Below are 15,053 nucleotides of genomic sequence, written 5' to 3' on the forward strand. Positions count from 1 at the left end.
ATGAGAACAACATGCATCTGTAGTCTCCTCTCCACTCTCCCCCATCTTCCTCATCATCTCCTCGCTCTGCCTCGCCAAGTCTTCCGTCCTTTGTCTCTCAGCCTCCAACTCCGCCGTGTAATGCTCTTGCATGTTCACTACAATCCTCGCAAGACTCATCGGCACTTTTTCCGCCTCCCGATCAATTCCCTCTTCCCTGGCCGGTGACGCCACCAATTCCAGGGATTTGCGTCGGATCGGAAGTATCGTCTGACAAGGCTCCGAAGCTGACCTCCGGAGTGGGCCCTCGGACGTGGAGCGGCTCGTGGCCGGCGTTTCATTCGGCGAGATGAGCATCATGGGCTGTTTCTTGCAGATAGGCTGCGACATTGTGAATCGGCTGCTAGAATTGCAGTTTCAGAAATCGGGCGGTCAATTCAAGGGCCCGGTCATTATATCATTACCAAGCTTGGGAACAGCGCTCAGTCCAATCTATTGAACACCTGGAGAACAAAGAACAACGGGTCACGGACCTCACGAGGTTGAACATGTTTGCTTGCCTAAAAGTCAATCATTCTTGTCTTTAAACAATACTAACTATGCTTATGGTATAAATAGTAATAAATGTCGAGAATATCTGTTAAATAGTAACGCGCAGGTAAAATAAAATAAAATAAAATAAAATAAATGGAGAATAAATAACTTCCCTCACCAGAATAGAAGCTTCATGCGACATCTCTTCATCTAGATCATACTTTCTTGCTTTCCTTCCTTCTTTCGCTCCAAATGCTATCAAATCATTATCTTCTTTGTATCATGCAGGTGTTCTTTCTGTAAAATTAACTCGATGTAAAAACCAACGGGTATATAACGCCAACGATGCGATGTGATGCGATGCGATATGCGGGGTGTTGTAGTGTTTCTTTGTTCGTGGATGAGGGGTGTTCAGATGTAGGCCGAAGGTTGAGCATCGACCTTTCTGCGGCGCCAGAATTTCCATCCCTTGCGTCGCCGCACAGACTTTCCTCCCGCCTTCTCAGCATGATCATCCTCAAGTTCAAGTCTATACCTTCTCACGCTGCCCGAGTCATCGTCGAACGAGACATGTTTATTCTCGCACGACACGAAACAATCAGGCACGAGATGTCTCAGCACCCAGCCCTTCACACCGCGCGTCGCAGCGTCGATGGCGGCGTATTCAAGACGGCGGGTGCGGTCGCTGGTCCAGTAGTGTGTTGTCTGAGGCGGTGGTGAAGGGATAGGCGTGGGTTGCACGCGGCGGTCGGGAACGGTGTCGGCGAGCTGAATAGGATCTGGCGATGGGAAGTGGAAGAATGCGGCGGACTGCTTGGGGGGAGATGTAGCTGTTGCGGTGCGTACGAGGTGGAGGGATTGGTTGGATGTGCGTGTTGGTTGAACGGGGTGAGTCTTTGCTGCTCGACGGAGTGAAGGGCGACGATCTCTGAAACGAGATCTTACTCCTGAGCCGTTACTGCTACCACTACCACTACCGTCCCTGGAGGAACCATTTGACGAGCGCCGGCCAACAAGAAGGTGAGCGTTGTTAATAGTAGACCCGGCGTGGGAAGTATTAGAAGTAGAGGTTCGTCGGGGCGTGTTTGACTCATAGCCTGAATCTTGTCGCTGCATCTTTGCCGTGCCAGGTCGACGCTCTCTCACCCAGTCCTTGCTACTCGGAGCTTCACGCTGCTGGCGCTGAAGCTCATGTTGAAGATGTTCGAGGTGTTGAAGACTGGTTGTATCGTGGGTAACTGGTGGTCGAGGGGGAGACATGGGTTCAAACAACTCCGTGTCTGCGAAGCTATGGTATGTTGTACCTGAAGCTCGCGACTCAGATCTTTCCTCCATGATGGGCGAACATCCGACGATAACAAGCTGACCAATCGAAGTATAAGGCAAGGTGAGTTGAAGGTGAGATTAATTTGTGGCGAGTCGTTCCAGTAAAAGAAGGTAAATGGGTGTATGGTGAGGTAGAGGGTATTCACAACAGCACCCGTTTACTAATAATCCCCCAAAAACGATAGACACAAATCTCCGACCCAGTCCAGCCAAGGTCCAAGTCACCAACAACAAAAAACGAAAGACAAAGTAATGAATATATAGGAAAGGAGAAAAGGGGGATAAGCTTTCCACTTCTTTTCCGCGGTGAAGCGAAGCGAAGGCGAAAAAACCTGGTTGCGGGAGAAACAAACAAAGAGAATCAAAAGTTGCGGTCTGCCCTTCTCTTGTTATTTAACTTAACCCAAGTTGAACCAAAGGCACCCCAGTCGAGAAAAGTTCAGGGCCCTAGCAGGGGCTCTAAGCGGGATGCTGGGGACCAGGGGTGTTGGATTGGCCTCTGGGCGGTGAAAGGATATGCACGACGGTGGTGGTGTCATGTACCTAAGGAATAGCGTTGATGAAATAGGACGAGTTGGTGTTTTGATGGTGGATAATGGTTTGTAATGGGTACTGAAGAATTCGGGAGTAAAAGCCGGGTATTTGCGATTTGGTGGGTTGGAGTGAAGTGAGGTTAATTATGAGTAACAATAAGCTTAAGCGGAACAGCGAGAGCAGACAAACAAAGACAAGATAAGTGTCTATCTACTGGACTCTCAATCTGCTCTGCCTTGCTCTATCACACGTCGTCAATCCCAAATCGAATGATATTGGCGATCTCAAGCGGTGCGTTGCTTTAGTCAACTTCGGTCCTGTTTTTTCTTCTCTTCAAGCCCATCCCGTTAGTCCAAACGGTCAACCGATCACCACGAGAAAAATATCACCTTACCCAAACTTTGCCAGGCCAGTGGAGCTTCTTTGTTACTCAATTGGTGGAGTTGCGGTATGACCCACGACGGCTTTGCGCGTTGACGATCGGCTGCGGGACCGGAAGAGAAGAGAAAGTTATGGGGCTTTGCAGGAGGTGGACCGAGAGAAAGCGAAAATGCAGAGTGCAGAGAAGCAGGGGAGGATCTTGAGGATGTTTCTATATGAAGTATGGAATGTGAAGCAGGGAATCATATGACGTGGACGGCTTGTAGGACCAGTGTTGGATATTCATCTTCACATGCTCAGGTCTACTCTATATCAGAGTGAAAATGAGAGACATGGGCTTGTATCACTGTATGCCCCGACACAAACGAGAGTCCGAGTGTCTGGGGGTGGCCCGGCATGATGCCCGTCTCTAGTCTCTAGTGTCTCTCACTCGTCTAGCCTCTGTGTTTCCATCAGCTCAGGAACAGCACAAGTCGGCGGGTTACGGAACAAACAAACCGAAAGGAATAAGCAGTCTATCGATCTGGCACTGCAGGGCAGGGACTGACATTTCTGCCTCTACACCTCTTTTGACACCAACGAGTTAGAAGGGGTCTAGCAGGGTTGGTCCCACGTCACTCAGGCGAGCAACAGGGGTTAATTGGGACTTGGCTTTTGGGCGGCCCGCTCTCACGTTGCTGCGCCTTTTTTCTGTCTGTCTGTTTGTCGGTCCGTCCGCTGGCGTTTACAACTGTACGCCGAGCTCTGTTTCTCTGTAGGTAGGATTGCACAAGACTTGAAGCCTTACCACAGCAGCTGAATAATGTACTCACAATACCGACCGAGTGATATTCATGATCAGAGTCTCAAGTTTATTATGCTTCACGGTATCCACGTGTCAAACATCAAGTGGGACACAAATACCGATCGATGCATTGTACATAACCCATCCATGCGTGCATACGTCGACCCGTCAATAGCTGAACCTGATATGCAAATCATCCAAGGTCTCATTTTTCGTCCGTTCTTTTTCGCACTGATCCAGCAGTCACAGACCAGTTTCACAGAGCGCCTAAAATCACTCACTCACTTCAATCGCGGGGGTGATCCCAGCGTCTGAAACACAGACCTCTTTTCTTGTACGCCGGGTCTTCCCGTGGCTAGATTTGACGCCGTCGCTGAAAATGGGGTTCTGTTACGAGAGAAATCGTGAATGGGGTAGAGGTCTTGGCGAGCGCTTGAGCCTGTTGACAGTCCCCAGAAATGGAAGATGCATGACAACTCACGTATTTTACCTGTGCCTGTGCCTGAATCATCGAGAACCTATCATCAGTGTATTTTGCAGCATGTGAAAGATAAGATGCGCTGCCGAGGGTCTCATCCAGATCAGATTTCTGTGCATCTGATGCAATAAAACGACAACACCCTCTTTTTGCATGACCATTCCTTGTCGTGGCAGAGTAATCTCGTGTTGCACATGATAACTTTGGGGGGTTCTTGGGGTGCCACGCCCAGGAACGAAAAAAGAGAGCATCCAACAGCCACCTACGAGCTGTGCCTCTCCCAAGCTGCAAGTTAATCTCCAGCCACCAACAAATCACTGCATGTTCCAAAACCCTTTCTTTTTTACAAACGCCTATCTCTTCCTTATGCCCATTAAGAGACACTGGCTAAGACAGATGATGCGCCCGACATCGGAACCAATAGAGTCGTATCGATTGCGAAAATTGAACTTCACATGTCCTTTTAGAATGTGACGCTATTTATGCAGCTTGACGATCCGTGGCTTGGTCAGGTGCACGAGTGAAGCCGGTTACGGATGGGTGATCGGCAGAGAGTGCTAAGAATGGCAGTGGGTGAGGAAGAATATTGATACGGGCTGAGACATTGGACGCCTTGCAGGTGATGAGTTGGTCGTTTGAGTTGGCGACGTCGGTCAATGCGCTTACGCTTGGGAGTTGCGTCATGACATTCGGTGAGGGCCTTGGGGAGGATATTACGAATACAATGGGGATGGATTGAGGTCTCGGCTTTCTGGGCATCTTGGCCTTGAGCATGAAGCAGAGCCAACAGTCAGGACGGCGGCATCTCGATAATTAGGGACAATTCGTGGGGTCTTGGTGGCTGGTCTCTCGGCCTGGTCAGCGTATTCCCTTTCATAAGTGTTGCCCAGAGGTAAGATGCAGAAGGCTTCAGATGTCCAATCAATGGAAACTGCCTTGACCGCATCGATGTTGTTTAGCATGCTGCTCAGGGGACGAAAAAGAGCTTGACACCTGGATCCTAAGCAATAAAAATATTTAGGTAGATTGAGTATTAGCTAAGAGGACTCTTTACCGAGTTTATTTTGGCCTTCATTTCATGGTCTAAAGTCTTCTTGCTTCCTGACGAAAACTGCATAATGGTCTCAAGCAAGTTAGATACTCGATGTACCCTGTTGGACACCGTATACGAGCTATCCAATCGCCGACAAGATATTATTCGGAGAGCTTCACTTCGTAAACCCATCTCTCAAAGACTCAAACCACGATAGTATAGGGTAATGCTCCAAAAATAGCATCATCACAAAGCTGAGATTAAGTTCAGCCGTCTCAATGCAGAAGATCATTCTACCAATTGAACACAGCCAAAATACTGTGGTCGCTCATCGTCAATGTCCTTCGAGACTCTTCGTGGCTGAGTCCATTTGAGCAAGATTCCCTCCCTCCACCAATTACGACCCGGCCCATCCGGAGATTTCGCATCACGTAATCTAACCTTACCCTGTTGACCAAGCCAGTTCTCATTCCAATACGAGGAATCTCACTTCCTCCTCTTCTTCTTGTTATCGTTATGGATTTGTTAAGAAGACACGGCGGTCATGGGCACGGTCACGAAGAGGAGGAGCATGGCCACGGTCATGGGCATCAGAGCGAGGATTCAGTGAGACAGCACTTTCTCGCATGTCTGTACTGGTATGTCTTGGCGATGATGGTGATAATTGGTTCTGTCTCACGGTTAATCTCTATTTTAATCGCTAAACAACGGTATGTTGACTCGAAAAACGTGGAAATAAGGCTGAGACATTGTAGGATAAAGAGGAGAGATGCTGGGGCCAGTTCGGATACGTCAATCTCGGCGGTAGAGAAATTGGTTGATGCACCGAAGGCTCTTGTATCAAGAGTATTTCGACTTCCAGTCCGGTCAGCGACGTTGCCAGTTCGCAAGACAATTGTCATTGTCGCGTACACAGCGTTCGTGGCGGGTCTTGTAACTTACAAGTCCATTCACCACGATGCCAATTTCCACGAGCGCATTGCGTTTCGCGCAGCTTGGATAACTGCGACACAGACTTCACTACCCTTCCTCCTAGCTGTGCGCGTCAACCCAATTGGTCTGTTACTTGGAACTTCGTACGAGAGGCTCAATTGGTTCCACAGATGGGCATCAAGGGTCTTCTTCGCAAGCGCAACCATCCACGGCGGCTTCTTCGCATGGGAATGGCTAGCCGCCAGCTTCTTCTGGACCGAGGTCAAGACCGTCAAGATGGTACTACCGGGCATTGGAGCGTGGTTCATCTTAGCTTGGACGGTTGTGTCGACGCTGCCCTTCTTCCGACGTATGAAGTACGAACTCTTCGTGGTACAGCACATCATCTCAGTCGTACTACTTCTCGTCTTTTTGGTCCTCCACGTTCCAGACCATCACCTCTTCAGCATCTGGTGCGCCGTGGGCGTTTTTGCATATGATGTAGTAACACGCTCGGCGAACCCGATCTGGCGGAACCTGCGGCTTCGGGTTTCGGCGAATCCATCTGTGCGATACGCATACGACGCCAGTATCCAAGCAGTCGACGACGAATTAACCACCATGACTATTCGAAATGTTGGGTTCAGCTGGAAGCCGGGACAGCATGTTTTGATCTGGTTGCCGACTTTGCGATGGGAGACACCGCATCCGTTCACGATTGCTAATATTCCGGATTCTGAAGGGAAGAGTCAGAGTCAGGATATTCAACTTACGATCAAGACGAAGACGGGATTGACGAGGGATCTTAATGATTGGGCGAGAAGAACAGGGCTGAGGGGTGATAACGGGAGTGCGAGGGTTATGCTTACAGGGCCTTTTGGCGCGGCGCCCAATTGGAAGCAGTATGAGAATGTTGTTCTTGTCGCTGCGTCAACGGGAGGATCGTTCACCACGCCTGTTCTCGAAGATCTGCTTTCGACACAATCGCCCGGGTGTGTTCGCAAGATCAATGCTTTGTACATTGTTCGTCGGAGGGCGCATGCGGAACCTTATCTTCAGCGCATATCACATGTGCTGTCGAGGGCGAAGGAGATGGGAATCTCTGTGAACGTCCAAGTTGCTGTGACAAAGGGCGCTGGCACCATATCCGATGCCGTTCTTCGCGACGACGCGAATGCGAGTCACGAGAGATTGATAGAAGAGCCCACAAGAGGCCCAAGTGTTGAACTGGAGCGCTTCTCAATAGACTCCAGTGCCGCTTCGGAAAGCGGTAGGGAGGAACAGCTGCTGAAGGAGGAGATGGACTTCGACGGGGCGCACGCTTCGGCCATTGAGCACACAGAGGGTCGTCCCGAGATCGCGACGTTCATCAGAACGGCGGTTGGGAGTGTTCCTGGTAATGTTGCTGTCGCTGTGTGTGGCGGTGATGCGATCGAGAAGGTCGTCAAGACGAGTGTCGCATTGATGAAAAGGGAGAGGAGAAGAGATGGAGCAGACGTCGGGGACATATACTTGCATGTGGAGCGATCTGATATTTAAGCGCAGGTAGTTTAATGTTAATTTATATCAACGATTCAATGATGCTTGACTCCCAAGCAATAGGAGGCTCCTGGAGATATCCTAAGACCTCTTCTAAGTGATGATAAGCCTTAGGTAAATTTAGTACATATCACCAAGCCTTTAGACGAGCCTGTTTGTGATCCTGACTTAACATGAGGAGCTTTCTTGCTCCCTGCCAGGTTGACCTTGGTGGATAGTTCATCGCCCGGCCTGAATGTTAGCCATCGCCAATTCCATGAGGTAGCCCCAGAGTTCTATCCTCAGGCCCCAGGCCTTCCATGACGGCTGAACTCTGAACGAGCCACTGGCACCTTTGTGTGCAGCCGCGCGAGCTGCGAGGGCATCGCAGCTGCCACTGCCAGAGCAGTAAGATGAATCATCTCACCCTGAACAATATCTCATCACCACAACAAGACGGGAGGATCTCAAACTTTTACTCTTCCCCCCACACACAAACATCTCCTTGGAGTTTTATTCTTCACAAACCACCACAATATACAACCCTCATCAACAAAAGAATACACTACACCCAGCACAAACATCCTTCGCTGTAGCAGCTCGTCATCATGTCTACTCAGCACAACTACCTCGAGGACGACGATGACTTCTCGGAGTTCTACAACAACCCCCTCTACAAGCGCGTCTCTGACTTGACCCCCCACGAGCGTAAGAATGCTTGCCCACCTCCCCCCCTTACTACTCCTCGTCGAGACAATGGCCCTAGATTCGTCACCCGAAAGCGCTCTCCTCGTCAGCCATCCCCTCGTCAGCCATCCCCTCGTCTGCCTTCCCCTCGCCCTCCCTCCTCAAGCAGGGACGCCGCTGCTGTGAGAGCCTCCATCCGAAGACACTCCTTCACAAAGCCTCGACAGACCCCAAACAAGGAGAATGCCCCCAAGCCAGAGGGCGCCCATTCGCGAATCCTCCGCTCACCCGCCGACCACGACTTCCAGCAAAACGTCGCCCGCGTCCTCGGCCCCGAGCACGTTGACAAGTACGAGAACTGTACCGACATGGCGGAGAAGGCCAAAGAGGAGCTTGAGGACAAGCCTGAAGGAAGCCATCGATTTTGGCGTCCCTGGACCAAGGAGGAGTTTGACAAGGCTGCGAGATTGACGGAGTAGGGAGTTGATGAAGCCACTGTCAAGGCTCTCATTGGGTTTCCCGGTGACCCGCTCACGGATAAGGTCGAGAAGGAGTTTTAGGAGATTATGGACGATGAGAAGATGATTTTGGAAGGATACGAAGATCTCGAGGAAGGCGAGATACTGGAAGATGGCGAGATACTGGAAGATGGCGAGATACTGGAGGAAATCGAGGTCATGGATCGAAGAAGCCAAACTCACGGAAAATGGTGACCAGGGAATGAAGCGGCGAGGATCATGATGCGGATCTGGCAGGTGAACGGCAGACTTAGCAACGATCAGGAGCGCTCAGCCAGGAGTATTTGATGTCAGCTTTTACGATAGCTCAAGCCAGACAATTGATCTCGTAGTTGACCCCAACTGTACGCGTTATCGAGAGCGGCGGTTGCATTGACTAATCTAGCTCAAGCTTTGGACAGTAGAGTTTCGATTGAGCTGTGAATGACACCCAAATGTTTGGGCTGCTTCGCGAATCACAGCCCTCTTCTTGGTGCGCTGAATGAACTCAGGAGAATGAATAGCCGTGAGTTTCGTATCGATTGGTAGCTTCATCACAGTCGAAGTGGAATTTCGGTAGCATGATCACCTTCAAATCCTCCCCGATAAGACACGAAGTGAAATTAACCGTTGATCAGAATGGGATATGCAGTCCTCTGGTTCCACTGCATCACTCTGAATCCCCATCACAGCGATAGTTATTCATGGGCAGTTAGCTCACAGGAATAGACGATATAAGGAGACTTTGGGCGCCGTAACAATGTGCTGGTTCATCAACACAAGAATCATACTACAACAAAGACACTACATCATCACAACAACAAAGTCACTACAACGAACTCAAGCACTATGTCTGACCAACGAGATCTTTCTGAGGATGCCCGAGTCCTTGCAAAGATCTACAGCACCCAGTTTTACCGAAGAGTGGATGGACTTGCCAGGAATGCCAGCGGTGTTGTCTACGACCCCAGCCGTGGCCCTGCTCCTCCATCCCCAGAGCTCAAACCATTCCAGCCTGCACCGCCACGACCTGATACTCCCCGCCCATCAGGCCCTCCGTCAATCGACATCCCTGGCAGAGCCATTGTCAACGAGAACTTTCAAGAAAACGTCCGGCGGGTCCTGGGCGATGCCTACGTAAACTCGTGGAGCAGCCTGGGAGACATGACGATGGGGTGCATTGACTTTGTGCGAGGCAAGAAACAACGTGGCCGATCGGAAAAGATGTGGGGTGTTCGTGAGATTCAGATTTTCGCTAGATTTTCGGTCTGGGGCGTTCACAAGGATGTCATTGAGGCGCTCATTGAGTGGCCGAGGGAGTGGTTCACCCCTGAGGAGGCACCGATCTACTATGCGACTATCGAGGATGAGTTGCGGTATATTCCTGTGACGCCTCAACAGGCTCAGGCCGATGCCCAGCAAGCCTCAAGCCTGGGACAGTGAGGCAGGTGTTTATTGGTACTTGATGGTAGGAAATGCATGGCATGGGAGGACGCAGTATTATGGGATGATGATGGTGGCCTATGGCCTAATACATTTGGAGAGGAAGACAGAGCTCTAGCTTAATGAGATGCCAGAAAGGCGGATAGATAATTAGACTGTTTCTTGACTTCAAATCGCCTGCTTCCAGACATGCTCGGGGCTGTCACTGTGACGATCTCTTTTTGCCAATCAGTTACCGCTTGCTGATTGACTTGCAAAGACCTGGCGCAAAGAGACTCAAGACCTTTGTCTGTGTACTTAGGGAACTGTAGAAATTACGTATGTAAAGAATGGAAGTCCTCAATAGACTCGTGCTTGAATTCTCTACCCTCTATTAATGCAATGTGACCCCATGTACTGATAACTGCTTCACCAAACTACAGAACGAACTCTCCCCCCAGAGACAAATATCTTGGTACCCACGCTTCAAGGGTCTGAACCATCCCATTCCGACTTGTACGGGTTCTTGGTACTGTTGCCAACACTCCTGGATCTCCCCTTTCTTAACTTCTTATTTAGCTTCTTGAGCTGTTTTCGCTCGCTGGATATCTCCTCTACCCAATCCTTCATAGTTTCCTGGAGCTCTTCTAGGTCGGATATCATGTCCAATGTATCCGAGTCCGTCTCGTGCGGCCTCTTGGTACAGTTACCAACACTCCTGGATCCCCCCCTTCGAACACGCTTACTTGGCTCCCTATACCCGGAGTTGTCGAACCCTCCCAGCCCATTTAACCCCTCCGATATATTCGCTTCCGTTTCGTATGACCTCTTTCTACTGCTGCCAGTCCGACTGGACTTTTCCTCCCGAGGAAGATTACCCTGAGGTACGGGCCCAAAGTCTTCAAGTCCTCCCGATGCGTGCATCACTCCCAAGGGACCCAATGCATTCTCCTGTAGCCTATACGGAGTCTCAGAACTCCCATACTGGACCTCGGCACTGCATTCAACAGTGTTGGATGCCCCTGCTTGGGATGGATCATCTTGCTGCTCATACCAAAAGTCTTTCACCTCCCCCAATATCCTCTCTTCATCCTTCTGCCATTTGGAAACCGATTCGGAATCCCATCGACTCTCTTCCGACGGCATACCCAATAGAGCTACACTGACAAACGCTGGTACCCCCCATACTTCCAACCTCGCAGACAACTCCGCATCCGTAGCATTCCAAGGCCTTGGTAACGAAACAGACCTGTCGGCCTCAGCAAGATGTAAGCACCAGCCTATCATCATTGATATGTTTTGCCACTTGCTATGAGATTTGGGGCCGAGGACGCGTCGCATGTTCTGTTGCTAGTTCACATCGACTCGCCAGTCTGGAGAAGCCATATTTGATGACGCTGTTGAATGTGCTTGTGGGGTTTTCTTGTAGAAGATATGGCGGAGTAATGGTGTTGATGATAGTCGTGATGATGATGATCGAACTGAATGCTTGTCTGGGTGAGAGGGGTAGAATGAGGAACCCATCGTGCCTAGATCGTACTTGCCTGGTCGACGTAAGTCAACATTCTGAAGTTGAAGCAACTCCAAAGGTCTATTAAATCTGAACTGAAACAGCCCAAATTTATATAACTTTACTGAGATCTTTTTGTCATTGAGGATAGGATAGAGTCAGAGGTTCTTCCAGACCTCTGCGACCTTGGTACAAAGCCTTTGGGCATTCAATTGGGGTGCGAAAGACAATTGCTACCTCCGTATGCAAGGGTGGCAAAGAGCAAGCCCGACATATAAAATGACCCTAAAATTGCGCAAGTGTTTCTGGCAGGGTGTCTAGTTCTTGCAACTCACAATACAGTCAATGTTTAACCTACCACCGAATGCACACTCTATACTTTTACCCCAGATCTCACCCTTGTCCCGACGAACCTAAGGGTGATATCCAAGCATGGTGATTCGAGAACGATTTGCCGACCGAATTTTCCGGGGTAAGTCAAAACGGCACCGAGACGCTAGACCCCGGATGAAAAAGAAGCGCCGTCTTCAATAGGGGCTGTTCTGGAATTTCCATGGCTTGCGATCTGTGTGTGTTTGTCTGTTTTTAGAGGCTGATAACCGAGTGATGCCGATTGTGGTCTGTGCTCATCTCGGCCGGGCGGAAGATGGGGCGCGCATGGGGTTTTGGAGAAGATGGCGGGGATCCACAACACGGACTCGGAGGTCCTCGACGGCGGAAGAGCCGGTGTACAATTACAGTTGCAAAGCTCACCGGAGAAGTATTTTGCATAATGGAGATTGCTAGAAGTAACATCAGGTCAAGGAACTCAAGGTGAGCAGTTGTGAGGCCACGAGATAGAAAGTCAAGGATGCGTAGGGGAATCAGGCCACACGCATGTATTGCCTAATAGTGTCATGACCGATGCACTCTCCTCTCGGCAGCGTCGGTAGATCTGGAGATCAACTGCATCAGCAAGTTACTCTCTCTACGTAGGTTACACTCTTCCTCCCTATGATATAACGGAACTGTAAATCCGGTGCTTGGCAGATCTTCCCTTCTCTCCGCGTTGTACCTCTTTGCTGAACCAAAAGGCACAACGGTACCTGGATGCAAATTTGGAGAAAGGACACGCTGAAGCGTCCACTATAACCGACGGGCCAACCACTGAAAGGGATGCATCCCCGCTCTGAAGACTCAGTGGGTTTCGGTGATCCACCCCTCGTCACCGTCACCCCGACGAACCCAATCCAATTGAGTGGCCTCCACTAACCAAGGTTGGAGCTGTCTTCTCTTTCTTCCCTCTTATTTATCCTTTCCTCCTCCTCCTCCTCTTTTTTCAACTCTTCCTCTCTGAACGGAACAATCTCCCCTCTTTCTTCTCCTTTTTGTACATTCCGCTTTCAGATCACCATGGCTTCACCTGTTGCTTCTGCCGCCCTCAAGGCGCGCGTTCGCAATCCCGCTATGCTCAAGAAGCTTGCGCGACCTGAGGATCTGATGCACCACTTTCCCAATGGCTCTTATATCGGCTGGTCTGGCTTTACAGCTGTTGGATACCCCAAGTACGTTAACTCACCTCTCCTGCACAATTGATTGCTCTGTGATTACTCTGAGTGTCGAGTTTCAGACTCCGCACCGGCTATTATCGTCATTACCCGAGCTTGGCACAAGCAGTGCAACTGACAATCGCAACAGGAAGGTTCCCGCTGCTATGGCCGACTACGTCGAGCAGAACAACCTCCAGAGCAAGATGAAGTACTCCCTGTTTGTCGGTGCCTCGGCCGGTTCCGAGACGGAGAACCGATGGGCTGCTCTCGACATGATCAATCGACGAAGCCCTCACCAGGTTGGCAAGGACATCGCCAAGGGAATCAACTCTGGACGAATCAACTTTTTCGACAAGCATCTGTCCATGTTCCCCTCCGATCTTGTCTATGTACGTAACCGCAAAAGCACAGAATGGAAATTTGTTGATTGCGGCCCCACCATTCGGCTTCGCTTTAATCTCCCACCGAGCTATTGCGGCTCCGATAAGACAATCGGCTGACAATTTGACTCTAGGGCTTCTACACCAAGGATCGATCAAACAGCAACCTTGATGTCACCGTCGTTGAAGCGACAGACATTCTCGAGGATGGCAGCTTTGTTCCCGGTGCCTCTGTTGGTGCTACTCCCGAGTTGATCCAGATGGCTGATAAGGTACGTCACCGCCAAGCTTGAGCCCGCATCGCCAACTTTTAGTTACTGACAATTGCGCTTGGTAGATCATCATCGAGGTCAACACCGCCATCCCCTCTTTCAAGGGTCTCCACGACATTACCTTCACTGACGTCCCTCCCCACCGCACTCCCTACAACATCACCGCTGTCGAGGACCGCATTGGTTCCCCCTCAGTCAAGGTCGACCCCTCAAAGGTCGTCGCTATCGTCGAGTCCGATTACTGGGATGCCACAGGCCCCAACGCCGATGCCGACGAGTCATCTCGCCAGATCGCCGGCCACCTGATTGAGTTCTTCGAGCACGAGGTTGCCCAGGGTCGCATGCCCGCCAACCTTCTGCCTCTTCAGTCCGGTATCGGCAACGTCGCCAACGCTATTGTTGGCGGTCTCAACGAGTCCAAGTTCAAGAACCTCAAGGTCTGGACAGAGGTCATCCAGGATACTTTCCTCGATCTTTTCGACTCTGGAAAGCTCGACTACGCTACCGCCACATCAATCCGCTTCTCCCCCGATGGTTTCAAGCGCTTCTACGATAACTGGGATGCCTACGCCGACAAGATCCTCCTCCGAAGCCAGGCTGTCTCTAACGCTCCCGAGATCATCAAGCGTCTCGGTGTCATTGGCATGAACACCCCCGTCGAGGTCGACATTTTCGCCCACGCCAACTCCACCTGCGTTAGCGGAACACGCATGCTCAACGGTCTCGGCGGCTCAGCCGATTTCCTCCGCAACTCCAAGTACTCCATCATGCACACACCATCCAGCCGACCCTCAAAGACCGATCCCCATGGTGTGTCCTGTATCGTCCCCATGGTGACTCACGTCGACCAGACCGAGCACGATCTCGATGTCATTGTTACCGAGCAAGGTCTTGCCGACGTGCGCGGTCTTTCACCCCGTGAGCGCGCCCGTGTCATCATCAACAAGTGCGCGCACCCCAAGTACCAGCCCATCCTGAGCCACTACTTCGACAAGGCTGAGTCAGAGGGTCTGAAGAAGGGTATGGGCCACGAGCCTCACCTTCTCTTCAACGCTTTCGACCTGCACAAGGCTCTGGCCGAGGAGGGTAGCATGCTCAAGGTCAAGCCTTGGTAAGGATTGGCTTTATCTTAATGAAAGAGGGGGAAAAGAAAGAAAGAGAGCGGTTGTACTCATATGAATGACATTTTGCGTAGCTATTTTTTGGGACATGTTTTTTGTTGGTCTACATAGATGATTTGGATGATAATTCCCCAGCAATTGAGCATTGAAATCTTG

At 50.6% G+C, this 15,053-nt stretch overlaps 6 protein-coding genes; 4 read left to right on the forward strand and 2 right to left on the reverse strand.

The window, feature by feature from the left end:
• Window positions 1-924: 924 nt before the first annotated feature.
• Window positions 925-1,848, reverse strand: FFUJ_06392 (uncharacterized protein; the record flags this gene model as incomplete). The annotated part of the gene is made up of 1 exon (XM_023579712.1): window positions 925-1,848. The coding sequence occupies one exon, from the start codon at window positions 1,846-1,848 to the stop codon at window positions 925-927; it is 924 nt and encodes a 307-aa protein (XP_023432498.1).
• A 3,717-nt stretch (window positions 1,849-5,565) lies between these two features.
• FFUJ_06393 (related to ferric-chelate reductase) lies at window positions 5,566-7,500 on the forward strand (the record flags this gene model as incomplete). XM_023579713.1 has 2 exons in its annotated part: window positions 5,566-5,687; window positions 5,805-7,500. The coding sequence occupies 2 exons, from the start codon at window positions 5,566-5,568 to the stop codon at window positions 7,498-7,500; spliced, it is 1,818 nt and encodes a 605-aa protein (XP_023432499.1).
• A 587-nt stretch (window positions 7,501-8,087) lies between these two features.
• On the forward strand, window positions 8,088-8,645 carry FFUJ_06394 (uncharacterized protein; the record flags this gene model as incomplete). Its single annotated transcript, XM_023579714.1, has 1 exon — window positions 8,088-8,645. The coding sequence occupies one exon, from the start codon at window positions 8,088-8,090 to the stop codon at window positions 8,643-8,645; it is 558 nt and encodes a 185-aa protein (XP_023432500.1).
• Window positions 8,646-9,512: 867 nt separating this feature from the next.
• On the forward strand, window positions 9,513-10,106 carry FFUJ_06395 (uncharacterized protein; the record flags this gene model as incomplete). Its single annotated transcript, XM_023579715.1, has 1 exon — window positions 9,513-10,106. The coding sequence occupies one exon, from the start codon at window positions 9,513-9,515 to the stop codon at window positions 10,104-10,106; it is 594 nt and encodes a 197-aa protein (XP_023432501.1).
• Window positions 10,107-10,571: 465 nt separating this feature from the next.
• FFUJ_06396 (uncharacterized protein) lies at window positions 10,572-11,426 on the reverse strand (the record flags this gene model as incomplete). The annotated part of the gene is made up of 1 exon (XM_023579716.1): window positions 10,572-11,426. One exon carries the CDS (start codon window positions 11,424-11,426, stop codon window positions 10,572-10,574), a length of 855 nt encoding a protein of 284 aa, XP_023432502.1.
• A 1,561-nt stretch (window positions 11,427-12,987) lies between these two features.
• On the forward strand, window positions 12,988-14,891 carry FFUJ_06397 (probable acetyl-CoA hydrolase; the record flags this gene model as incomplete). XM_023579718.1 has 4 exons in its annotated part: window positions 12,988-13,139; window positions 13,273-13,513; window positions 13,639-13,776; window positions 13,842-14,891. 4 exons carry the CDS (start codon window positions 12,988-12,990, stop codon window positions 14,889-14,891), a joined length of 1,581 nt encoding a protein of 526 aa, XP_023432503.1.
• Window positions 14,892-15,053: the final 162 nt, after the last annotated feature.

This window comes from Fusarium fujikuroi, chromosome FFUJ_chr06 (genome assembly GCF_900079805.1).
Source record: "Fusarium fujikuroi IMI 58289 draft genome, chromosome FFUJ_chr06".
Taxonomy (NCBI): domain Eukaryota; kingdom Fungi; phylum Ascomycota; class Sordariomycetes; order Hypocreales; family Nectriaceae; genus Fusarium; species Fusarium fujikuroi.